Here is a 25,634-nt window from a genome sequence, read left to right as displayed (position 1 = left end):
GCCTACCATACCAGTCAGGGGTGTAGCCCCGAGTCTCTCATTTCAGCACTGAACAGCCACTTACCTCTGAATGCCCAAAACCCAGTCTTCTACACCAAGCCATGCGATGATTCACTGTTGAATTTGTGCCAGGTTTCTGACACAGGAGATTTGCTAGTAACTCATCTGTATTTGTATAATGCTGCAATGACCCCTTTTAGCATCAATTTCAAAAGCACTCTAATTTCTGTCATTCAGAGCGATACCACTGTGGTTTAAAGTTGTTCCTTATATCCTATTATCACAGTTTTCTTTGAAAATGTTCACATTTATGTTCCTTACACTGTTTAGTTAATTGGATTTCATTCAACATTCACAGTCAATATTGAATATGTTCTGAAATCAAGGCATTGGATTGATAAATTATGAATGTCCATTGTAGGCAATTTATTTTATTTATTTGACTTACATGGTCTCATTTTTGCATTGAATGTTACTGGAGTTCATGGTTAGAAATATTCAAGACACAAAATATATATCAGTTTTTCCTTTCAACCGAACACTTCTTTTCCAACTAAATTCACTATTTTTCAAAACCGACAGGTTTGCAACTGTCCAAGAATGACAGGGAACATTGCAGCTATTGTGCGGCTGCAAAGAAATGTCCCCGTGTAGCAGCAAATGTGCAGGAGCCACTGAATAAGAGCAGAATGTTTAGGGACAAAAATCACGGGATATGTTCAGATGCCATTACTGCAATTATCAGTCATAATTATGAAAAAATTAATTAACAAAATTTGACATTCAAAAAAAGTCTTACATTTTAGATGAAGGTAGAAAAAAAAAAATTTCACAAATCCAAATAAGGTCATAGGGAGTAAGAAAGAACTGCAGATGCTGGTAAAATCAAAGGCAGACACAAAATGCTGGAGTAACTCAGCGGGTCAAGCGGCATATCTGGAGAGAAGGAATGGGTGATGTTTCGGACGGTGACCCTTCTTCAGTCTGAAGAAGTGTCTCGACACAAAATGTCACCGATTCTCCAGAGATGCTGCTTGACCCGCTGATTTACTCCTGCATTTTGTGTCTACCTAAGGTCATAGGTATACTTACCAGAGTTCTAAAACTAAAGAAAAGAGCACATGTGGATTAATCATTAAATATACATCATGATTTCTGAGTTTCTTGGCTCAAGGAGACTGCAAATTCTACCAACGTCCGCGTGGGTCTTCCTGCCATTCCTTTCCGCAGATAAGGAACTTCATCTTTGTTTGACATTACGCCAGCTATGTCGAGGTGAGCCCAGTGAGGTACTGTAACAAACTCTCGAAGGAATGCTGCAGCTGTACATGCTCCGCCAGACCTGCCGGGATATTACAGAGTACAGTTAAAGTTAACATGTGTGAACAGACTTTATTTCAAATTGGTGATGTTCCCACCCCTTGAGAGAAAACGTGAAACCAATACTTTTTGTTGGATGAGGTGTCTTTTTTTTTTTTATACATCTCAAATTTCCCCTTGGACTCCTTTGTTTCAGAGAGAAAAGAAAAATCTAAGTTATAATTTTCCGGCCCTGGTAACATCACTGTCGTCTCTGAACTCTCTAGTGCTGCAGCATCTTTTTCATGTTGTGTGGCGACTATACAGTTCTGTCCAATTGATGTTTTGCACCTACGGCTGAATGCTGTTCACTATTGACTATAGCTTAGCCTTCTACACCATAATACTGAATAAGCTTATCTTCGGATGTTGGCCTTGGCACTTCCATCTGCAAATGGCTTATGGATTTCCTGTTCAGCAAATCTCAGTGGGTTAGAAATGGCCTTAACATATCCTTCCCCCTGACCTCAACACTAGTATTCCTCAGGGCTGTGTACTCAAGTCCCCTGCATAATGGAGAGGCCATCAACTGAGATCTACTACAAACCTACTGACTTCCAGTTATCTTGATTACACTTCCTCCCACCCTGCCTCTTACAAAGACACTATCCTCTACTCTTAATTCCTCCGTCTCTGCCATATGTGCTACAAAGATGAGGTTTTCCATTTGAGGACATCCAAGGTGTTCTCTTTCTTTAGGAAACGTGGTTTGCGCCAATCTGTTGCAGATTGATCCCTCACCCGCATCTCCTATGTATCCCATAGTTCTGCTCTTACTCCTCCTAGCCCCCCAATGACGGAACAAGAATAGTTCCCATGGTCCTCACTTTTCACCCAACCCCTCGTCTGTGTCCACCTATTACCTGCCATGCCATGTCCTGTCTCTCATCTCCTCCAAGCTTTCTTGCCCCCCCCACCCACAATCAGTTTGAAGAAAGGTCCCAATCCGAAACATCATCTATCCATGTTCTCCAGAGATGCTGCCTGACCCGCTGAGATACATACAGCACTGTGTGTTCTTTTGTGTAAACCAGCATCTGCAGTTCCTTGTTTCTACAGCAACTCAGTGCTGTTCAGTCCCCTGCTCTACTCACTCTATGTCAATAACTGTGAAGCTTGATACAGTTCCAATGCCAACTTTAAATTCATCGAGGACATATAATGGGTAATAATGAGTCATAGTATAGGAGGTAGATTGAAAATCTGAGAATCAACAAATTCCTGGGCTTGCAGATGTTCTAAAGAACTGTCCTGGGCCAGGCACATTGACACAATCATATAGAAAGCACACCAACCCAGCTACTTCTTTAAAAGATTGAGGAGATTCAGTATGTCGATGAATACTCTCTTATATTTTTACAGATGTTTGCTGGAGAGAATATTGATTGGTTGCATCACAACCTGGTTCGGCCACTCGAACGCCCAGGAAGCTCATCCCAAACACAAAACCACCCTCTGTGTGAAAATGTCTCTCCTCAGGTCCCTTTTGTAGATAGATGAAATCAGGGGATTGATCAGCCATAATCTCATGAAATGGAGAAATAACTGAACGGCTGAAGAGCAGTCCCAACTCTTTGTTTCATTATTCAATTCATCCAGTGGAAGTAATTTTAACATTAGACTTAGAGGCAAAATAACATTTTCACCTGTATTTGCCAATGTTATTCAGGTCGGCTAATTGTGATTCTGTGACTTGTCTGGTATAATGTTGGAAAAGGGGCATCCTCCACACACGATCTCCAGTCACGATGCTAGCCTAAATAAAAAAAGCACAAGCCCAAGATAATAAGTTTAGTCTGAAATCGAAAAGAGATTGGCATCAAATATGTCAATGGTATACAATAATGAAGCAGGTCATTGTGTTCATATTGCAATCCTACTGGTTCTACTCGCGCACCTTTTCCCTATGTTTGTGCACTTTTTAAAATCCTTGCCCAACTCCCTTTTAAATTATACATTTGCATGAGATTTTTCTCATCTTTTCATTCTTTTGTCATTCCCCTTCATTCTGTCACCTGTTCTTGTCGATTGTTGAAGGGTACACTCAAACAATCAATCTTATTATACAGTGCAACATTAACTTACAATATAAAACAGGTTTTATCGTTTTAAATATGCTTCTGATTATATTTATGAATCACTTTGCTAATTTACTGTTTTGTAATCTTAGTTGTTTTAAATTAATTTGGTAGAGATATTATTGAAGATCATTATTCACAAATTCCTGCAAAGATTACGGTGGCACAGTGACGCAGCGGTAGAGTTGCTGCCTCACAGCACCAGAGACCCAGGTTCGGTCCTGACACGGTGCTATCTTTACAGAGTTTGTACGTTCTCCCTGTGACCGCATGGGTATTCTCCGGGTGCTACGGTTTCCTCCCATATTCCAAAGACGTGCAGGTTTGTAGGTTAATTGGCTTCTGTAATTTGTCCCTAGTGTGTAGGATAGTGTTTGTGTACGGGTGATCGCTGGTCGATGTGGACTTGGTGGGCCAAAGGGCCTGCTTCTATACTGTATCTCTAAAGTCTAAAGATTACAATATTCCTATGCATCAAATTTAGTGAATGTTGGTTAGTCATTTTAACAAAATCATATCAAATTGCAAGCTATTTTTAATTCCCTCAAAAACTGAAAGTTAATGGAGAGGGAGGATGGCTTCTTTGTTACAATATCCTTGCCTCGATACATACCACCTTCTGACCTGGGTTTCTTTCACAAGCGTATGAGCATAGAATTAGATTCGTAAACTGCAAATGAGATCTTCAAATGCTTGGTGTAAAACATTAATTATTCTTACTTCTCTGAGGTGTTCCCACAACCAGTCGGAGTTGGTGAAAACCCCAGTAGCTGCTGATCCCAAGGCAACATCCATAGCACCTGTTAAAATAACGTATATCAAATCACCCGGTTTAATATTTTAAAATGTTATGAATGTTGACATTTCAGACATGTTTGACACAAATATCTTATACATGGTGTCATTAATGTTAACATAATTATATTACTGTAATGAAGTAGTTATTTTACTGAAGATGTTCAATTCCTACCATAGAAAAGATGGAGATTGGAATTTAATTTCCATAAAAAGTGTAACAAATTGCTTAAGTAATTGACTTTTATTCTGGCAAATTGTTGTAAAATCCAAGTGGTTCATTAACCTTCTTGAGGGAGAGAATCCCGCTGCCACTCCTTGGTCTGTATAGGAGTCCAGTGTGACACCAATGTGTTTGGTTCTTAACTGTCCTTTGAATTAACTGATCAAGTCAGACAAATGCAACAAATGGCTGCAGATAGGATATCATGCTGATTTAGTTATTGAAGGAAGTCCATTAGTATTTTCTCAGAGCATCCATGTTATGGACAGTAAAAGATGGCCTGGCCAGCAACCAACTAACACAAGACACAGTCCGGGATTTTTACTATATTGAATATAACACATTTTGAAAGTTGTCAAGGTAAAGCATCCATGATGATGGAAATCTTGAAAATTGATCTTGAAGATGAATAAGGAAGCTTACATACTGGGGAAGCATGTTGGGAAAATGACCAACATAGGGGACTTAAAGATGTTAGTGAGGCAATAAATAGATTTATCATGTTGTGTAAGTTCCACAGCACAGCTAGTTTAGTTAAAATAAACATTGGAGCTTGTAAACTAAGCTGTAAGTAATAAAACTGCTCAGAAAATTGTGTATTTTGTTGTGCCTATTCGTTAGGTATATGGGAGAACAGTTTTCGAAATAACCGGTAAGGTAATGTTAAAGTAAAGTTAAAGATAACTCTGGGGATAGACAAAGATGAAAGGTTACAGAGACATTGATCAATGATGAATTATTCCAAGAATGTAGAATCCACATGAAACCATTGTGACTTGAAAATATTACATGCTGTAGGTACTGTGAATCTTTGAAGCACTTTGGGTTCTCTCAGAGTGTTTTCAGTGCACACTGTTAAGACCTTAAATAAACCGACTTATTCGAGACACCACTAATGAACGAGATGTTTTATTTTGTACTTGTTCCTGTCTGAGCTGGCCCCGCAGTAAAGCAAGATTCAGGGTACAGGTTTAACAAATTCCCTCCTACAATCCAGTTCAAATTAGCAAAACAATCCAACTGTATTTAGAATGATTTCACATTATCTAATTCATAAGAAATGTAATTGGCACTGCACTGTTGTGATCAAATGCACTTAATGACCTTGTACAAAGAAAGCAATACCTGTTAAGGTTGCAGCATTTACAACTGCTTTGGGGTTAAAGTTGTGTGCATAGCATAGGGCATCAGCCAGTACCAAACGACCCTCAGCATCAGTGTTATCCACCTTAAAAATACAGGATAATTCATACAGTAAAAACATTGTAACATTTAACATAGAGAATTGAACAGTCTCAAATCCATTTAATTATAAACAAGAAATTGAAAAATGTTAGAATAATGTTTTAATAAACTCTTAGAAAAATGTTTCAATAAGCCAAGCATTACCTGTATAGTTTTGCCATTTTTAGCTCTGACCACATCACCAGGTTTATTTGCTCTGCCATTCACCATATTCTCACACAAAGGAGCCAGACCTAAAATATGTATAAACACAAGAGCAGCCATTTACCATCAAAATTAAAACTACACCTCTCATTTCCTGCCATCTCCAAACAGCTCCTACAAGTTATATCTACACCCTATACAGGAAAGTAAAATCACTGGTTCTGGACTTGAAGGTCCTCAATCTTCCACAATTTAGAAAAAGAACACAGAACTGTCTGGATTTAAAAACATTCCTTATTGATGCAGTATTACTCATTACCATAACATATCCCCTTGTCTTTAATTAACATTCCTGCCCTCTTCTCATCTTCCTTAATTATTTTTGTGTAGAGAAATCTCTCTTCAATACATTTGTGATGTGATCTCCAAGGCAAGTAGCAGGTTCACAACTTTCTGAATGAAGAAACTTCTCCTCAGACCAAATGTCTTAGACAAATCCTGAGACTATAACACTCGACCTCTTGTCAAAATTAAGTTTAGGTTTATTATTGTCATGTGTATCAAGGTACAGTGAAGTGCTTTGTTTTGCATGCTATCCAAACAGATTAGATATACCATACGTAAATACAATCAATGTGTAGGAAGAACCTGCTGTAACCTTTGGTTTACACCAAAGATAAACACAAAATGCTGGAGTAACTCAGCGGCTCAGGCAGCATCTCTGGAGAAAAGAAAGAGGTGATAAATCAGGTCAAGATCCTTCTTCACGCTATTCCTTATCTCCAGAGATGCTCCCTGACCCCATGAGTTACTCCTGCATTTAGTGTCTCTAAATGCAATCAATTCCAACTCAAGTACGGATAACCCTCATTATAATGGACTCTAAGGGATGGAATGTTGTCCGTTAATGCTGATTGTTCGCTGTAACCGAGTAAGGGATTCGCTCCATCCACCTAGCAGCCACTCCATGAAACAATAAATTGTTTTCAAATACAAAGTTATTTTTACCAGCTAAAAATTTACTTTTGTTACTGCAAGCTAAAAATACTAAATGCTGTTTGTGACATTGCTTAATAGAGTATCATTGCACAAGTGTCGATCAAAGCAATTGCTAATCAATTTCTATGACCTCTGCGGTGTAACTAGTAGCCTGGGATCATAAAGTGACAATGTCATAGAGTCATACAGTGTGGAAACAGGCCCTTCGGCCCAACTTGCCCACACCGGCCAGCATGTCCCAGCTATACTAGTCCTAATATCAGAGGGTTTTTTTCATTCTAGTGAAAACATAACCATACTCAACTCTTCTTAAAGAAGATCTCAGCATCCTGCAAATCTAACTTATGAATCTTTGTTGCCATCTACAGCATGAATGTCCTTTCATTAGTAAGGAGACCAAATCTATATACAATACTAATAAACTGTGGACTGGATCCTCATCCTAATTACACTTCAAAACTTCCATCCTTCCAGGTGAATTGCAGCACAACATTTTACCTATGATGTTAAGGGGAAGTTTCAAAGATGCTGCAGTCGTTATGGCAGAACAGACTGTTGCTGCTCCTCCCATGTCGGCTCTCATTGCATCCATCCCCGAGGCAGGTTTAATTGAAATTCCACCACTACCAGAAGTGAAAGCAGAGATAAGGTTAGCTGAACATAATTCCAGGTGGAAGAATATAAAATACTTTTCTGCAGTACAAACAAAATGTATTCCCAAAAATGTTACAGCTGCAAGCACAAAAGATCTGGTATGGTTTTAGTTCTCTCAGATAGGATTTTCCAGCTACTTTTTCTATACTATGCATGCAGCAAGTCAATCAAAAGCTGAAACAAAATCTGAGTTAAAATACTTGACATCAGGGTTCATATTCCTATATCAGGTTAAGAGAAATGTGTTGGAATGAACTTGTATTTCAAGATGAAGCCTACTTTACTATTGTGGAAAATACAAGTCATCTTAATTATTGCAGTAAGCTTGGATTTAAAAAATAATTTTGGCATCGGCATTTGCAGTGTAATATTCCTCATTCTGCACTCTCTAAAAACACGAGACTCCAAACAATATTGTGGAACATTAATAAAGACCACAATTTAATCTCCACCATTCTGCTCAGAATGTCAGGCAGTAATACCCGAAGTTTAAAAATAGAATGTTAGATAAAAAAATTTAAACTCAGAACTCACCTGTCAAATGTAATCCCTTTTCCGACAAAAACTAATGGTGATTCACTGGAGTGTGCAGAACCATTATAGTGAATCTCTAAAAATACTGGCTCTTCATCTGAGCCTTTGGCTACACTAAGGAAAGCTCCCATCTGTTGCTCCTCAATCCAGGATTTGGGCCTGTGACAAATATATGGAAAATATTAAATCAGCATCATGTATAATACCTACAAACGTTTGGGAAGACTGGTACCGATCGCTTATCCTAGTGTCTTTCTAAATTACTAGATAGTCAGCAGAACTGGAGTCACAAATAAGCCAGAACATGTCTGACCACAGTTTCTTTCCTTACTGATAATAGTGAACCTGTTGGCATTTCACCTCAACCTAGTACTTAAAGGTTTGCTGAAATGTGATTGTTGTCAATAAAGGAATTCAAACTTTTGACTTTGAACTCACATTCTCTTGACTATTAATCAATCCTCTACATAACATGTCCAATAAATCATAGTCTTCATAACACAACAACAGGTACTATAAGTGGCTGAACAATGTTAACGGGTCCCTTTCAGAATGGCAGGCAGTGACTAGTGGGGTACCACAAGGCTCGGAGCTGGGACAGCAGCTATTTACAATATATATTAATGATTTAGATGAAGGGATTACAAGTAACATTAGCAAATTTGTAGATGACACAAAGCTGGATGGCAGTGTGAACTGTGAACTGTGAGGAGGATGCTATGAAAATGCAGGGTGACTTGGACAGGTTGGGTCAGTGGGCAGATGCATGGCAGATGCAGTTTAATGTGGATACATGTGAAGTTATCCACTTTGGTGGCAAAAACAGGAAGGAAGATTATTATCTAAATGGTTTCAAGTTGGGAAAAGGGGAAGTACAACGGGATCTGGGGGTCCTTGTTCATCAGTCACTGAAAGTAAGTAAGCATGCAGGTTCAGTAGGCAGTGGCATCTAAATGGCAGCTAAACATATTGATGGCACAAAATGACACACAAAATGTTGGAGTAACTCAGCAGGTCATGCAGCATTTCTGAAGAACATGGATTGGTAACGTTTCAGATCGGGACCCATCTTCATACTGATATTCATATATTGATGAAAGGCTTTGACAGCTAAAATTGTAGAAGGAAATCCAATCTAACACCTTTCTGGTCTGCATTACTTTACTAGTCATTTATTACTTAAATACATTATGAGAGTTATTGATAGTATTGAAATATTTTTTTTTTAAACCTATTGCTTCATGCTTTGCTGTGACAATCCAAAAAGTTAATATGACCGTTTAGACCAAGTCATATCTGCTGATAATGGGAGCAGAATAAACATGTTTTACCGGAATAAACACATTTCAAAATCTGTAGTAGGAGGAGAGAGTGGAAAACCATTTTAATGCCTCACTGCACAGTTTTTCTTTTATCACTTCTTAAATAGCAAAAGCTAAACATGAACAATTTGCAATCTGCTGCTACAATACATTTTCCTCACAAGTTCTGCAACTTTAATGCTTTTGTTGCTTCAATGCAAATTGCAAGAATCACCTTATATGCACTTCCACGTTATCACCTGTTGAATGTAGTGCTTGTTGAATGATCTCTGCAAAACTAGTTGGAGTTAAATAATTAGCCGGTGCTTCCATCAAATGCCGAGCCAAATTCTGTCCTTCTGCATACATAACTCCTCTCTGCCATGCTTCATTTTCCAAACTTGCAAAAAGAAAATATTTCCAAAGTGTGCATGTTAAAATTATTCCAATTTAATGGTCCAAAATGATTCAACAACCACTCACAAATCTGATCAATTGATTTGTTTAAAAAAATCAAAATCTAGGATCTTCAATACTTACTGAGGTTACACAATTTTTAAATTGTAGCTTTTCCTCCTTGACAGATTAGTATACCAAGGGAAGAAACTCAACAAAAGTATGCTCTACTTTCAAACCTAATTATATATAGTGGCTATTAGTTAAAAGATAAATAAATAAATTATATACCATACTTCTCATAGGTTTAAAATAGTAAGACAAAAAGCAAAATAAACTGCAATTACTTGACATCTCCAACATAAAGTTGGAAACATTAGCAGGTCAGCCTTCATCTCTGAAGGGAACAATCAATATTCAAAGAAGAAAAAATTTGAAATTACGTATAATGTTTTTAACCAGCATTACAACTGAAATCATAAGAGAATGCACTGTATCACGAGGTAGTGATGCAAACAAGTTATAAATTCTGCCACATTTTAAATTTGGGCTAAAAAGAGCCACAGCTAACTAGAATTGAAAGCTGCAAATATATTAGTAATTCAGTCTTTTGCTGAATGATGATGATGATGATGATGATGATGATAATAAATACTTTATTGATCCCCTCAGGGAAATTCAGATGTCCAGTAGCCAACAGAACGAAAGAAGACAAAAAATACATAAAATAAAATATGAACAATACATGAAAACAATAAATACTTAAAAATAACCCAATAAATAACTATTAAAAGTGCAAAGCATCCCCACACAGCTTAACGGTCAGTATTATAAAATTTAATGGCTGCCGGGGTGAAGGATCTCCTGAACCGCTCTGTTCTACAGCGCAGGGAGAGGAGCCGGTTGTTGTTCCGTGTGCTCGTTTGACCCTCCATAGTTTCATGGAGGGGGTGCCCGGAGTTGTTGAGGATGACCTGCACCTTGCTCCTCATACACCTCTCAAGCACATCCACCAGAGTCCACTCTCCCCCCCAGCACTGAGCTAGCTCTTTTCACCAGTTTGTCCAGCTTCTTGCTGTTTTTATCAGTGATGTTTGTTACCCCAGCAGATAACAGCGTAGAAAATGACACTTGCAACAACAGTATGGTAAAACAAGTACAGCATTTCATTGCACACACTGAAAGATCTGAGCCTTCTGAGGAAAACGAGTCTGCTCTGTCCTTTTTTGTAGAGGGCATCGGTGTTGACAGACCAGTCCAGTTTGTTATCAAGGTGCACTCCCATATATATGTATGTCTGAACATAATATCCTTTATAAAATTGAGAGTACGCTTTATGTATATACATAATATTACAATACCTTCCATATGGCTTCACAGTGACTGCTGTTTTCTTCTTCTTCTTCAGCTCATTATACTCAAATAAACCCAAAACAGACCCTTCTGCTGCACAATGGGCATCCCCACACGGATCAACTTCCACATAAGGAACCTCTAGGTCTTGTAACTGCCTGCATCCAACTAAAAGACATACAAAAACTAAATGTTCTGTCACTTAACGATTACATGCAAGTTTGCTTCAGCAGAACTGACTAACAAACTTAAACAAAGTGGCTGAATTGTTAGTCAATAAAAACAACCATTGCACACTTAATGAGTTCATGTGAAAGGCCGTCTGATACAATGAAAACTTCCTTCAAATCATAATTTCAAATTTTCCTTTCATTCTTTATTAATAAACAAAATGCTGAAAACCCGTTGGAAGTAATTGGGTAGAGATTGTAAACTACCACCACTGTCCAAACTCATTATTTATAATGATTGCACAAACCTATTATAGAAACTACAACTATAGTCAAGCCCAAATGACCCTCTGCAGCAAAGAACCATCCCAGCAGGCAGAGCAGGCCATGAGTGGCGACAGGTCTCAGGCACTGATCTTCAGGGCTGTTCCTCCAGAACACCATGATGATATTTGACCCTTTATCACTGTGACAGATTGTTGAACTATTTTTAGAATTGTCGATTGAAACAGTGTCTATGATAATCAATGATTAAGATTAAATGATGTTTAATTAAAAACATATTGAAGAACTAGAAATTAATTAAAAATATTAAGATTAAGGAAAATTTGGGGAAAAAACCTGTCTGCCCCTACTTTTTACTCAGTAGGGTTAACATTCAAATAATTTTATTGATGTGGCGGGGATTGTGGCTCTTGCATAAAGCTAGATCTCTTCAATGGATCTGTATTCCATTGCACACTCATTGTCATCTCCAACTGGCATTAGGGCCTCCATTCTAATATTCTATTATTTTTTGATAAAGTATCAAAATGTCAACTGTTCAATTCCCTCCTCAGATCCTGCCTGACATGCCGAGTTCCTCCATTTGCTCCTCATTTTGCTAGATATTCCAGCATCGGCTTTCCCTTGTGCCTCCACATTATTTCTTAATTGTTTCCAATGATATTTATCTCCAATAATCTTTGGCAATCTATTCCATAGAGAACCAACTAATTGCAAAGAAGAATTACCTTTTATTATCCCAGTCTTCTTGTTCACTATTTCAGTTAAACAAAAATGAAAACCTCTCAATGATTAAAACAAGAGTCCTTGACAGGATGAGGTTGCCACCTAATCAGTCCGAGTTTTTACGTTGAGTCTGATGAAGGGTCTCGACCCGAAACGTCACCCATTCCTTCTCTCCAGAGATGCTGCCTGACCTGCTGAGTTTTGTGTCTACCTGAGTTTTTACGTTGCTGTACAGAAGCAGAAATGGAGATGAAGTTTAACTAAGTCTTATTTTAAGCAGTTTTTTTGTTCCTCCTATGTCATATGATATGCCGCCATTAAGTCTTGATGAATTTTAAGCAGCATCAAATTTTGACTATGTGCTGACAAGACTACATGCCAACATCTAACCACTTCTAACCTTGGGTAAAGATAACATTTCTTCAAGTTGTGATAACCCAAAACTTCAATGGACTCTGATGCTTTTTCAGTTTTAAACTATTTTCCATTCATTAAACTGTAGTTTTGTTTTGATATGTATTGATCTTAAACCATTTTAGCTTCTAATAAAAATTGTGCAGAAATTAACAAGATGCATTTACCTGCTATGGCAGATCGAATGTTTTCTTTGCCTTCGTCGTATTGTTCCAAACTATTAATTCCAGCATTTTTGTCACCAAGACCAACAACTACAATGTGGGGGAAATCCTATTAACGCAAATGTTTTAATGATAAGAGGATAGATATTATAATCTTTTTACTAAAAATGATAGTTCTCTTATTCTACCTTCACAAGTCTCAGAAAATAACACTAAAGTGAAGGGACAAGTCAGTCTACAGTGGTAACAGAGGGTTTAAATTACAAGAGTCTGAACTAACAATCCAGAGTCAAATCCCACTGTGACATTTTAAGAATTCAATTTTAGTGAATATATATATTAATCTAAAAAAACATAGCTAGTCATAAATAATGACCAGAAATTTCCAAATTGTTGTAAAACTTTATCTGGGGTAAAAATCTGCTGCCCATACCTCATCTGGCCTAAATCTGACTCCATATCCCCAAGATGGCTGTCGGAAGGGAGAGTGTACGCTGGCGCGGTTTAGCTGCCGCTGCTCACTCTTCACATTGTGTTTTTGATTTTTTTTGTCTTTGGATCGAATTCTGTCTTTAATTTGTGTATTGATGATGTCTTTATTATTTAATTTACTCCGATTATATGTTTTTTACTCTTGTTAAATTCTGTAAGGTGTCCTTGAGACTTTTGAAAGGCGCCCATAAATAAAATTTATTATTATTATATTCAACAATGTGGTTGACTGTTAAATGCCCTCAGAAATTATCCAAATAGTTTAGGGCATTAAGAATGCTTGCCTTGTTCTCAAAGCTCAGATTCCAGAATAAATAAACAGAAATAAAACAGCAAGGGATTGATGATGAAAAAAGGTACACAAAATTGCTGGAGAAACTCAGCAGGTGCAGCAGCATCTATGGAGCGAAGGAAATAGGCGACGTTTCGGGCCTAAACCCTACTTCAGACTGATGAAAAGATGGGCATAATCCTACTGTGTCATAATAATTTAATGATTCAAACCGTGGGCATTAAAACTATATGCAAATTCATGCTCAGCGTACTTTCAGACAGATGTAGAACACCATCAGCCTCTATTTTATAACCATTCGAGATGTAAAATATAAAATATAAATGAGAATTTATACCAAAGGAGGACCAAAAAAGATTCCAGATATTGGATATCCGAAACAAAAACAGAAAATGGTGAAAACACTCAGCAGGTCAGACAGTAACCATGGAGAAGAAACAGGCAAGATGTCAAGCCCTTGACGCTTCATCAGAACTACAAAGGGAGAAAACAAGCATATTTTAATTTGCAGAAAGAGGAAAGAGTAGAGAACTAAGAGAAATCTCTGGCACCCATACAACAGTGTAAGATTCAGCAACTGCCCTTTTATCTCTAGATGTAGTCTCCTCTACGATGGAAAAAACAAACACAGATTGGCTGAACATTTTAGAGAACATTTCCATTCAGTCTGTGCTTTTAGTCAATCACCTGTTACTTTATTTCTCCCACTGTGCTCTCTCAGCTTTCTGCCTCCTACACTACTCCATTGAAGTCCTATGTAAATTTGTGAAGCAGCACCTCATCTTCCCCATGGGCATCACGCATCCCTCTGGACTCTAATGAATTCAAGAATTTCAGATAATCAACCATTTTTGACAAATGACCAGCCTTTTTTCAATTTCAATTAATTTCATTTTTTCTTCTGCCTCTAATTACATTATTCAAGAAATAGTTTCCACAATATCTTTGACCTGCACTCCCTCTTGATTTCTCCCTGGGAGAGGAGACCACACCGTGAGCATCAAGTGCAGTATGATAAATTAGAAGTGCAAGTTACTTGCTCTTTCACATGGAAGAAACGTTTGAGCCCCAAGATGATGGAATTAAATATGCTTGTTTTCAAGTTCAATGATGGGTTACTGACCTGAAACATTATTTCACTCTCCCTGCTCTCTCTGCTGAATGCTTCTTGCATTACATAACTATTTCTGGTTTTGCAAAACTATTTTGATTCTCAACATAAAGATAGTTTACACAGATTACAGATATTATACAACGTATCAAGCTTCTTCAAAGGCAGACACAAAATGCTGGAGTAACTCAGCGGGACAGGCAGCATCTCTGGAGAAGAAATGGGTGACGATTCGGGTCGAGACCCTTCTTCAGATTGATCTCTGGGCCCTGGCATCAGTCTGAAGAAGGGTCTCGACCCGAAATGTCACCCATTCATTCTCTCCAGAGATGCTGTCTGTCCCGCTGAGTTACTCCAGCATTTTGTGTCTACCTTCAATTTAAACTATCATCTGCAGTTCTTTCCTGCACATTTTGTCAAGCTTCTTCAATGTCTGCTTCCTCAGACTGCATTTATTCAGTTTGAGATCAGTATTCAACCTCATAACACACTGCCAGGATAATTGCACTGCACAAAATTAAGTAATTTATGTGGATTTCCTAATTTGGTAATTAAATAATGGAGAGCTATTTTAATGACTTTATTTTGAATGTATTATGCTTACAATAACCAGAAAACTTTCTGCTTTTAAAAATGCATTGACAGTATGTGAAATACTGACAATGTCATTTGAATTTTCAGATAATTAACACAATGTCTAGAATCTATTTCAACAGGGCATGTATACAAAAACAGGGATGCAATGTTTCGGCTCTACAAGGCGCTGTTAAGGCTGCATTTGGAGTATTGTGAGCAATTTTGGGCACCATATCGTAGGAAGAATGTGCTGGCTTGGGAGAGGGTCCAGAGGAGGTTTACAAGAATGATCCCAGGAATGTCAACCTATGATGAGGGTTTGTCGGCACTGGGCCTGTACTCACTAGAGTTTAGAAGAATGAGGGGAGACTTCATTGAAACATCCAGAATAGTGAAAGGCTTGGAGAGCGTGGATGTGGAGAGGATGTTTCCACGAGTGGGAGAGTCTAGGACTAGAGGTCATAGCCTCAGAATTAAAGGACGTTCTTTTTGGAAGCAGATGAGGAGAAATCTCTTTAGTCAGAGGGTGGTGAATCTGTGGAATTCTTTCCCACAGAAGGCTGTGGAGGCCAAATCCATGGATATTTTTAAGGCAGAGATAGATAGATTTTTGATTAGTACAGGTGTCATAGTTTATGGGGAGAAGGCAGGAGAACGGAGTTAGGAGGGAGAAATAGATCAGCCATGATTGAATGGCTGAGTAGCCTTGATGGGTCGAATGGCCTATTTTTACTCCTATCCCTTATGGCTGCCTCGACAACAGTCTGACCTTTCTTCCTTTTTGTTATTTTTAGTATGTGTTAAAAAGTATGTTTTTGTGTTCCTTGGTTTCTTTTATGTATGTGGGGGGGGGGGGGGTTGGGGGAATTTTTTTTTTCCAATCTCTTACCTCGACGGAGATGCGATTTTTTTCTGCAGCCTAACATCGTGGAGTTGGCGGCCTTTCCTGGAGACTGATGGGCGCTCCAAGTCGCAGGAATCTGTGGGAGTTTAACATCGCAGAGCTTACGATCCCTTTGCCGGGGATATAAGCTCCAATTGCGCGGCCTGTGGACTTCAACCGTGAAGCCCGCGGTCTCTGGTAAGAAGGGGCCGGCTCGGGAGCTCCATGTCGCGGAGAGAGTTTCAACCGTCCCGACGGGGGGCTTCGATTGTCGGCTGCGGGGGCTTTGATCGCCCCGACTGCGGATGGTTTAACTGCCCCGACCGTGGGAGAACAAAGAGGAAGAAGATTGAACTTTATTGCCTTCCATCACAGGGATGAAAGTGGAATCCACTGTGATGAATGTTTATGTTAACTTTTAGGTGGTTGTGTGTCTTGTTGCTTTTCACTTAGTATGGCCATATGGTAACTCACTGAACTTTAATTGGTACATGCGACAATAAACTGACCTTGAAACCTTGAACTTATGATTGCTCACCATTAAAATTTACACTTTCTTATTGACTAAATATAGCATTAAATATATTTAATCTGAATACATACCTGATGCAGTCCATAAAATATACGGCTTCTTCCTTTTTTAAGAGCAGGACCAGATCTTAAAAATGAACAATATTAAACAGAAAGCTAAAATAATTTTGTATAATTTTTTCTAGCTTTGCTACAACTGTATGCAAGTGATGCATCATTTACCAGCCCACATTTCTCACTGCAAGGCACAGGAAATCTCATTGCTTTTCCCTGCATACCACTGTTCTCTACAATCAGTGGCACTGTAAGCGATATCATCATACTTTCACACAAAGTCCTATTCACCTCACTCCTCGTGCTCAAAATACCCACTTACAATTTCACCTTAGATCACTTTACTCAAAATGTATCCCTAAACTAATTCATTGACCACCCATCCCTACGTGGCACTTTGTGAAATTTGCCATGTGATTATTGCAGTTAAATCCTGCAAAGTTATGGCCAAAACATTATATGTATTTTGCCTGTATCCGTCCACACATTATGTGACAACATGTGCTCACACAAATAAAGGAAACACGTATAATTCATAACAAATTCGATATTTTCCCCCAAAATAATCAGATTAGTGAAAATAAAGTAATTTGGAGATCCAAAGAGTGACTTTAAAACCTATTTCAAAAACATTTTTAACTCTTTCATATAGTTCATAAGGTAATATGGTCATGTGATAGGAACAGAATTAGGCCATTCGGCCCATCAAGTCTACTCCGCCATTCAATCATGGCTGATCTATCTCTTCCTCCTAATCCCATTCTCCTGCCTTCTCCCCATAACCCCTGACACCCGTACTAATCAAGTTGGTATGAATAAATTAATCTAACATATTTTTTATAATTTGTTTCCATTTAGCTTGGATACTGTACTTACATGGTCAGAAGTTCATTAAGCTTTCCAGCTATAGAACTGTCAAATATTTCTCCAGCTTTCGTGAACTGAATGGTTTCATCCTCTTTCCCTCCCTCATATACACCAAGCACTAGACCCTGCAAGAAAATGGATCAGGAAAAATATCAAATACAATTTACTTGACAAGTTGCTACTAATATTTTGTTTGGACAGTTTTTAAGTAGGTTAAAATTATCAAGATTTCTTGATACGTTTTACTTGCTCCTCTAATTTAATATTTATATTCTGTCCAGCATCATTATCATCATGAGATAAGTCTAAAAATTATTTTGTCAAAATTATTTGCTTTTTGGTCTCACTTGGCTCCTCTTATACTGAATTGATATCCTCATTTTTTTTCTCAGCTTACTGCAGCAATACTCTATCTGGCAAGGTAGACAAAAATGCTGGAGAAACTCAGCGGGTGAGGCAGCATCTATGGAGCGAAGGAAATAGGCAACGTTTCGGGCCGATACCCTTCTTCAGTCTGAAGAGGAAGAGGGGGGAAGGGAAGAAGGGGGGGGGGGGGGGAAGGGTAGGGGGGGGGGGAAGGGTAGGGGGGGGAGTGGAGAAGGAGGGATGGGGCGGGAGGGAAGGTGGAGGGGACAGGAGACTCACTGAATCCATTCCTGTGAAAAGTTAGAGACTGTGATTGGATCTGGAAGCGGACTAATACATCTGTAAATAAAACTGAATGACTCAGACATCTTTTCATTTGCACAATTGATTTTATTGCATTAATTTTAATATATTAATGCTTAAAATCCATGCATTGAAGGAAGAATATTTTACAGCCCATCTGTGGTCCCTAATCCCAACCCTGACCCTAACCGGGCGTCACCCGCAGGACAGCATACGTTAGCGTGTGACAGGGCGCACAACATGATGAGACACCCAGATGTCGCCTCTGGATTTTGAACATTCCAAAATCCAGGGGCGACAGGGAGACACCGTGCACCGCCTGCGCATCATTACATGCGTCACCACGCGTGATGACCCGACCACGACGCAACAACATCTTTTCAGGCTGTCGCCCAAGTGCGACAGGCCCTTTAAGGTGTTTATCTAAAAGTAAAGTAAAGTATCCTTTATTGTCATTCAGACTTTTCAGTCTGAACGAAATTTCGTGCCTTGCAGTCATAGCACAGAATAAAATAACTAAACACACAATAAGCACAGATTTGACATCCACCAGTGAGTCCACCAAGTCCTCCTCACTGTGATGGAAGGCAAAAGTATTAAAGTCCTTATCTCTTCCCTCCTTGTTCTCCATCTGCGTTGAGGCGATCCAGGCTTCCGATGTTGGGCCCCCCACCGGGTGATGGTAAGTCCCGCGGCTGAATCCGAGATACGCGAACGGGCTGGTTCAAACTCCGCGGCCCGGGGCGTACGAAGCTGCCGCCCTCCAGTCCAGTGGACGAAGCTGTTGTTGCGGGAGCTCCGGAAAACAGGTCACCAACCTGGGACCTGCGAGCTCCCGACGATGTCGGGCCACTGGGCCCGCGGCCGAGTCCACTGGCCCGCGGCCGAGCCTCCGAAGTCGGGTCGCCGCCGCAACGCCACCACAGCCCCGAAGTCGGCCAGCATCGCATTGGTAAGTCCTGGCTCTGCCTCCAGAGCCTCGAAGTCGGTCCCAGTTGGAGGCCTCAGTGCAGACGGAGACGGAGACAGGGGATACGACAAGAAAAGGTCGCATCCCCCCGAAGGAAGAGACCAAAAACATGTTTCTCCCACCCCTCCCACACATACACAACCAAAATAAACTAAAACAGGACAAAAAGAAAACAAAAAAAAGAAAAGACAAACGGACTGCAGGCGAGCCACAGCTGCAGGGCAGCGCCACCACTTCCGAAAATGAACCATTTATCCCATTCTGAGTTAACTGGATGCACGGGGATGCACTGGTTAACGGGGTGACAGAGGCAATACACAGACACATTCAATATCGAATCCACATAAGAAGGTGGTAATGTCAGCAAGCTCTGGAGAAGGAGTCAGGCAGATGGATGGACTCAGCAGGTCAGGCAGCATCTGTGGGGAGGGTTGCACAGATGCAGTCTTCTCCCAGGTTAGAGCAATCAAATTTTTTTCACTCAGTGGGTGATAGGTATATGGAACGAGCTGCTAGAGAAGGTATGTGTAGGAAGGAACTGCAGATGCTGGTTTACACCGAGTATAGACACAAAATTCTGGAGTAACTCAGCAGGTCAGGCAGCATCTCACGATAGAAGGAATGGGTGATGTTTTGGTTTGAGACCCTTCTTCAGACGTAAGATTGCCATATTGCCAGAGAAGGTAGTTGAGGTAGGGACAATAACATTTTGTGTGCTGCCTCCCTGGTGCCAGAATCCAGGACATCTCGGAGCGACTGCACGACATCCTCGAGAGGGAGGAGCAGCAGCCGGAGGTTGTTGTGCAACTTTGCACAAACTATATCAGTGGGAAGAGGAAGGAGGTTCTGCAACACGAGTTTAGGGAATTAGGTAAAAGGCTGAAAAGTAGGACCTCCATGATAGTTATCTCTGGTTTGCATCCAGTACCTCATGCTAGTGAAGGTAAGAACAGGAAGATAGGGGAAATGTATGTGGGGCTGAGGAGTTGGTGCAGGGGACAGAGATTTAGATATCTGGACCATTGGGATCTCTTCTGGGGCAGGAGTGACTTGTACAAAAGGGACGGGTTGCACCTTAACAAGAGGGATACCAACATCCTGGCGGGCAGGTTTGCTAATGCTACACAGGTGGGTTTAATCTACATTGGGGGTGGGATATCATACAGGACAGAGACAGATGAGAGGTTAGAAGTTGGTATGGAGGGTGGTGGGGGAAAGGTTAGTGGACACAACAGACAGGTGAAAGACGGAGAGCGAGGAAGGAAGGTTGGGTTAAACTGCACGTATTTTAATGCAAGGTGCCTGATAGGTAAGGCAGATGAGTGAATGGATATGTACGAGCGACTGGGACGATGTAGCCATGACTGAAACCTGGTTAAGAGAGGAGCAGGACTGGCAGCTCAATGTTCCGGGGTACAGGAGCTTCAGGAGAGACAGGGGTGATGGAAAATGGGGTGGGGGGGTTGCATTGTTGGTAAGGACGATGTCACGGCAGTGGTCAGAGGTGACATTACAGACGGTTCGTTTAGTGAAGCTATATGGGTGGAGCTGAGGAACAAGAAAGGGATGATCACGTTGGGGGTATACTACAGACCCCCGAATAGTCAACGGGAATTAGAAGAACAAATATGCCAGGAGATTGCAGACAGCTGCAGGTCAAATAAGGTTGTTGGAGCAGGTTATTTGAGGGGAAAGGAACATCGGCCAAGTGGGATGTTTTTAAATGTGTGCTGACGAAAGCTCAGGATGTATATATCCCAGTTAGAATGAAGGGCAAAGCAGGCAAACGTAAGGAAGCTTGGCTGACGAGGGAAATTGAGGCATTGATCAAAAATAAGAAGGATGCATGGGACAGGTATAGACAGCTGGGACTAAGTGCATCCCTGAAGGAGTTTTGGGATCTGAGGAGTAAACTGAAAAAGGAAATCACAAGGGCAAAAAGGGGCCAGGAGATAGCTCTAGCGGGTAGCATTGACAATCCCAAAAGATTTTATAAATACATAAGGGGGGAAAAGGTAACTAGAGAGAGAGTGGGACCTCTCAGGAAAAGACAGTAGGACGGAGGGACGGACTGTGGGCAGTCAATGGGAGTGTCTTGAGAGCAGTCAGTGTCACCGTGAAGGTACTATCGAAGGTAGACAAATCTCCAGGGCACTGATCAGATATATGCGAGGACGTGGGAAACTAGAGAGTAAATTGCGGGAGCCCTGGTTGAAATTTACTAGTCATCGTTAAATACAGGAGAGATGCCGGAAGACTGGAGGGTGGCAAATGTTGTGCCTTCGTTTCAAGAAGAGCTGCATGGAAAATGCTCGGGTATAGGCCTGTGAGCTTAACATATGTAGTTGTAAAGTTGCTAGAGTATTCTGAGGGATAGGTTGTACAGGTATTTGGATGGGCAAGGGCTGATTAGGGACAGTCAGCATGGTTTTGTACATGGGAGGTCGTGTCTCACAAATCTGATTGAGATTTTTGAAGACGTGACCATAAAGGTCGATGAGGGCAGAGCTGTAGATAATAATAATGCATTTTATTTGCTGGCGCCTTTCTGGACACCCAAGGACACCTTACAGGACATAAAATCACAATATATTTATCAATATTAAAATCAAGTTCATTAAAAACAAAAAAAAACAACAACAAAAAAATACACAAAACATTTTAAGTCATTAAAATCAGGGTGAACATGGTGGAAGTTATGTCGGGTATGCTAATCTAAACAGGTGTGTTTTGAGTTGTGATTTGAATTGATCGATAGTGTCCAGGTGACGGATGGGAGGTGGGAGAGTGTTCCAGAGACGTGGGGCAGAGCAGCTGAAGGCTCTGGCACCCATGGTGCTGAGTCTAAATGTGGGGACGGTTAAAATTGCAGCTGAGGAGGAACGAAGTGACCGGGAAGGAGTGTATGGTAGCAGCAGGTCAGAGAGGTATTGGGGAGCAAGGTGGTGTAGGGCTTTGAAGGTCAGCAGTAAAATCTTGTAGTTAATCCGGTGGTGCACAGGGAGCCAGTGGAGCTGAGTGAGGATGGGTGTGATGTGGTCCGATGATCTGGTGCGGGTGATGATCCGGGCTGCAGAGTTCTGAATGCATTGGAGGCGATGAAGAAGTTTATTGGAGGTGCAAGTGAGGAGGGCGTTGCAGTAATGGATGCGGGATATGACCAGAGCGTGGATGAGGACTTTTGTATTGTCTTTGGAGAGGGAGGGGCGGAGTCTGGAGATGTTGCGGAGATGAAAGTATGCAGAGCGTGTGATATTGCTGATGTGGGGGCCAAAGGAAAGTGTACTGTCCAGAATGACGCCGAGATGTTTGATGTTGTGTGCATGGACTTCAGTAAGGCATTCGACAAGGTTCTGCATGGTAGGCTGCTCTGGAAGGTTAGATCGCATGGGATCCAAGGAGAGATAGCTGAATGGATAACAAATTGGCTTCATGGAGGGAAGCAGAGGGTGATGGTGGAAGGTTGCTTCTCGGACTGGAGGCCTGTGACTGGTGGTGTGCCTCAAGGTTCGGTGCTGGTCCCGTTACTGTTGTCATCTACAACAATGATTTGGATGAGATCATACAGGGCAAGATTGGCAACTTTGCTGATGATACAAAAGTTGGTTGTTTTGCAGATAGTAAAGATGGTTGTGAAAAACTGCAGCAGGATCTTGATCGATTGGACAGGTGGGTTGAGGAATGGTTGATGGAATTTAATACAGAGAAATGTGAGGTGTTTCACTTTGGGACGTCTATCAAGGGCAGGACCTACACAGTAAATGGTCGGCCTCTGGGAAGTTCTGTAGAGCAGAGGGACATAGGAGTGTATGGTTCCTTGAAGGTCAAGTCGCAGGTAGATAAGGTGGTCAAAAAGGCTTTTGGCACATTGGCCTTCATCAGTCAGAGTATTGAAGTTGGGAGGTCATGTTACAGTTGTATAAGACGTTGGTGAGATCACATTTAGAATATTGTGTTCAGTTCTGGACACCGTGTTATGGGAAAGATATTGTCAAGCTTGAAAGTGTTCAGAGAAGATTTACGAGGATGTTGCCAGGACTAGAGGGTGTGAGCTATAGGGAGAGGTTGAGTAGGCTGGGTCTCTATTCCTTGCAGCACAGGAGGATGAGGGGAGATCTTATAAAGGTGTACAAAATCATGAGAGGAATAGATCGGGCAGATGGACAGAATCTCTTGCCCAGAGTAGGGGAATCGAGGACCAGAGGACATAGGTTCAAGGTGAAGGGGAAAAGATTTAATAGGAATCCGAGGGATAACTATTTCACACAGTGAATGTATAGAACAAGCTGCCAGAGGAGGTAGTTGAGGCTGGGACTATCCCATCGTTTCAGAAACAGTTAGACAAGTACATGGAACGGACAGGTTTGGGGGGATATGGACCAAACGTGGGCAGGTGGGACAAGTGTAGCTGGGACATTGTTGGCCGGTGTGGGCGAGTTGGGCTGAAGAGCCTGTTTCCCTGGACCCGCTCCAGCGCCCAGACCCCGTGCCCTTCGCTCACTGTCCGTGTCTCCGCCCCCCGCCGGCGCCCTGCTCACCGCACCTTGGAGCCGCTGGCGTAGCGGCAGGAACGGATCGAGTTCCAGGCCGAGCCCGTCCTGAGGAGGGAGCGGAGCGGCGCCCGGACTCGCCCGACGAGGGACATGATCAATGGCAAACAGTGCGGCCTCGGCCTCGACCTCCCGCCTCCCAACACAGCGCTACTAGCGGCCGGCCGCCGTCATTGCAGCAATCCCGCCTCCCAACACAGCGCTACTAGCGGCCGGCCGCCGTCATTGCAGCAATCCCGCCTCCCAACACAGCGCTACTAGCGGCCGGCCGCCGTCATTGCAGCAATCCCGCCTCCCAACACAGCGCTACTAGCGACCGGCCGCCGTCATTGCAGCAATCCCGCCTCCCAACACAGCGCTACTAGCGGCCGGCCGCCGTCATTGCAGCAATCCCGCCTCCCAACACAGCGCTACTAGCGGCCGGCCGCCGTCATTGCAGTAGTCCCGCCTCTCAATACAGCGCTGCCGGCGACCGGCCGCCGCCACCGCAGCGATATCGCCTCCCAACACAGCGCTACTAGCGGCCGCCGCCGACACTGCAGCGATATCGCCTCCCAACACAGCGCTGCCGGCACTGCAGCGATATCGCCTCTTAATACAGCGCCGCTAGCGGCCACCGCCACCACTGCCCCATCCCGCCTCCCAACAAAGCGCTGCCGGCGGCCGGCGGCCGGCTGCCGCCACTGCAGCGATCCCGAACCCCCACGCAGCGCACCCCTCGGCCGGCTTCCGCCACTGCAGCGCAGCTCCCACTGAATGAGGAGATGGAAGTGTAATTCTGTGCATGAAACTGTGAAAATGCTGAGAATCTGAATATAATTCTGCAGAGAAAGAGAGAAGTAATGTTCAGGAAGAAGATAGACACAAAGAGCCTGAGTAACTCAGTGGGACAGGAGGCAGCATCTCTGGAGAGAAGGAATGGGTGACGTTTCAGGTCGAGACCCTTCTTCAGTCCCCTTCCTTCTCTCCAGAGATGCTGCCTGTCCCGCTGAGTTACTCCAGCATGTTGTGTTACAAAATTTGACAAATATTTTTGCCAAGGGCCTGCAATTTCTTCCTTAGCTTTCCGCATCATAGAATACACTTGATCGGTTCACTTGTGTACCTTACAATGAAAGTTTAATTCCCCAATTTTAGGTAACATACAAACACCTCCCTCTCCCCTCCCATCTACCCCCCCCTCCCCCCGCCACCTTTCTTCCCCCACTCCTTCCTCCACTAAAAATACATTAACCAGTTCAACATTTCACAACTATGAAATGTTTCAAAGAGTTTCATAACTCTTGGAGTCACACCATCTCTAGCCAACAATCAGCCCATTAGGGAACCTCCTCGCCAGAGGTCATCTGTTGCTGGCCTCAATTTGTCCTGGTTTTTTTCTTGCTTCCAATAAGCGAGTTCGATATTCCAAAAAACGCAAGGAATCATGGGATTTGTCTAAGGTCGTTCAATCCCAAGTTTATCAGTTATGAAATTGTGTCCTCAGCTTTGCACAGGAAAAGCTCAGTTTCTCTCCCATAGTGAACTGCTCCATGCTGGATCAATAAATTAAACAGCTGCCCTCAATTTATTAAATCCTATAATGACTCAGTCACTTAATTTTATCTACCTGGATAAAATTCTCAGTGAGGCTACAATTCCTATGTAGTTCTGTACTTTGGTGACTGTATACCTAGAAGCTGATCATGAATGAGTGGCTGCACTACAAATGAATAACTGATTTTTGGCCTCTAGCAGAGTGTAAACAGCCAATGTGTTTTATTTGATGTTATTTAGGGGCTCAATTGGAGCCTGACCTT

The 25,634-nt window shown here is 41.7% G+C and overlaps 1 protein-coding gene across 2 annotated transcripts; it reads right to left on the bottom strand.

The window, feature by feature from the left end:
- Positions 1 to 398: 398 nt before the first annotated feature.
- Positions 399 to 23,985, bottom strand: lap3 (leucine aminopeptidase 3). Of its 2 annotated transcripts, none has more exons than XM_033026003.1 (13): positions 23,829 to 23,985; positions 17,656 to 17,771; positions 16,798 to 16,852; positions 12,844 to 12,949; positions 11,090 to 11,249; positions 9,568 to 9,732; positions 8,032 to 8,190; positions 7,342 to 7,466; positions 5,845 to 5,933; positions 5,581 to 5,683; positions 4,158 to 4,237; positions 3,006 to 3,115; positions 399 to 1,345 (listed from the first exon to the last, which is right to left on the bottom strand). In XM_033026003.1, the coding sequence occupies exons 1-13, from the start codon at positions 23,928 to 23,930 to the stop codon at positions 1,147 to 1,149; spliced, it is 1,569 nt and encodes a 522-aa protein (XP_032881894.1). In that variant the 5' UTR covers positions 23,931 to 23,985; the 3' UTR covers positions 399 to 1,146. The 2 variants fall into 2 exon arrangements, with proteins under 2 accessions (XP_032881894.1, XP_032881904.1); XM_033026013.1 differs by having other exon boundaries at positions 399 to 1,342.
- Between the last annotated feature and the right edge of the window lie 1,649 nt (positions 23,986 to 25,634).

This window comes from Amblyraja radiata, chromosome 1, assembly GCF_010909765.2.
Source record: "Amblyraja radiata isolate CabotCenter1 chromosome 1, sAmbRad1.1.pri, whole genome shotgun sequence".
Classification (NCBI taxonomy): Eukaryota; Metazoa; Chordata; class Chondrichthyes; order Rajiformes; family Rajidae; genus Amblyraja; species Amblyraja radiata.
This window is presented reverse-complemented; position numbering and strand designations above follow the sequence as displayed.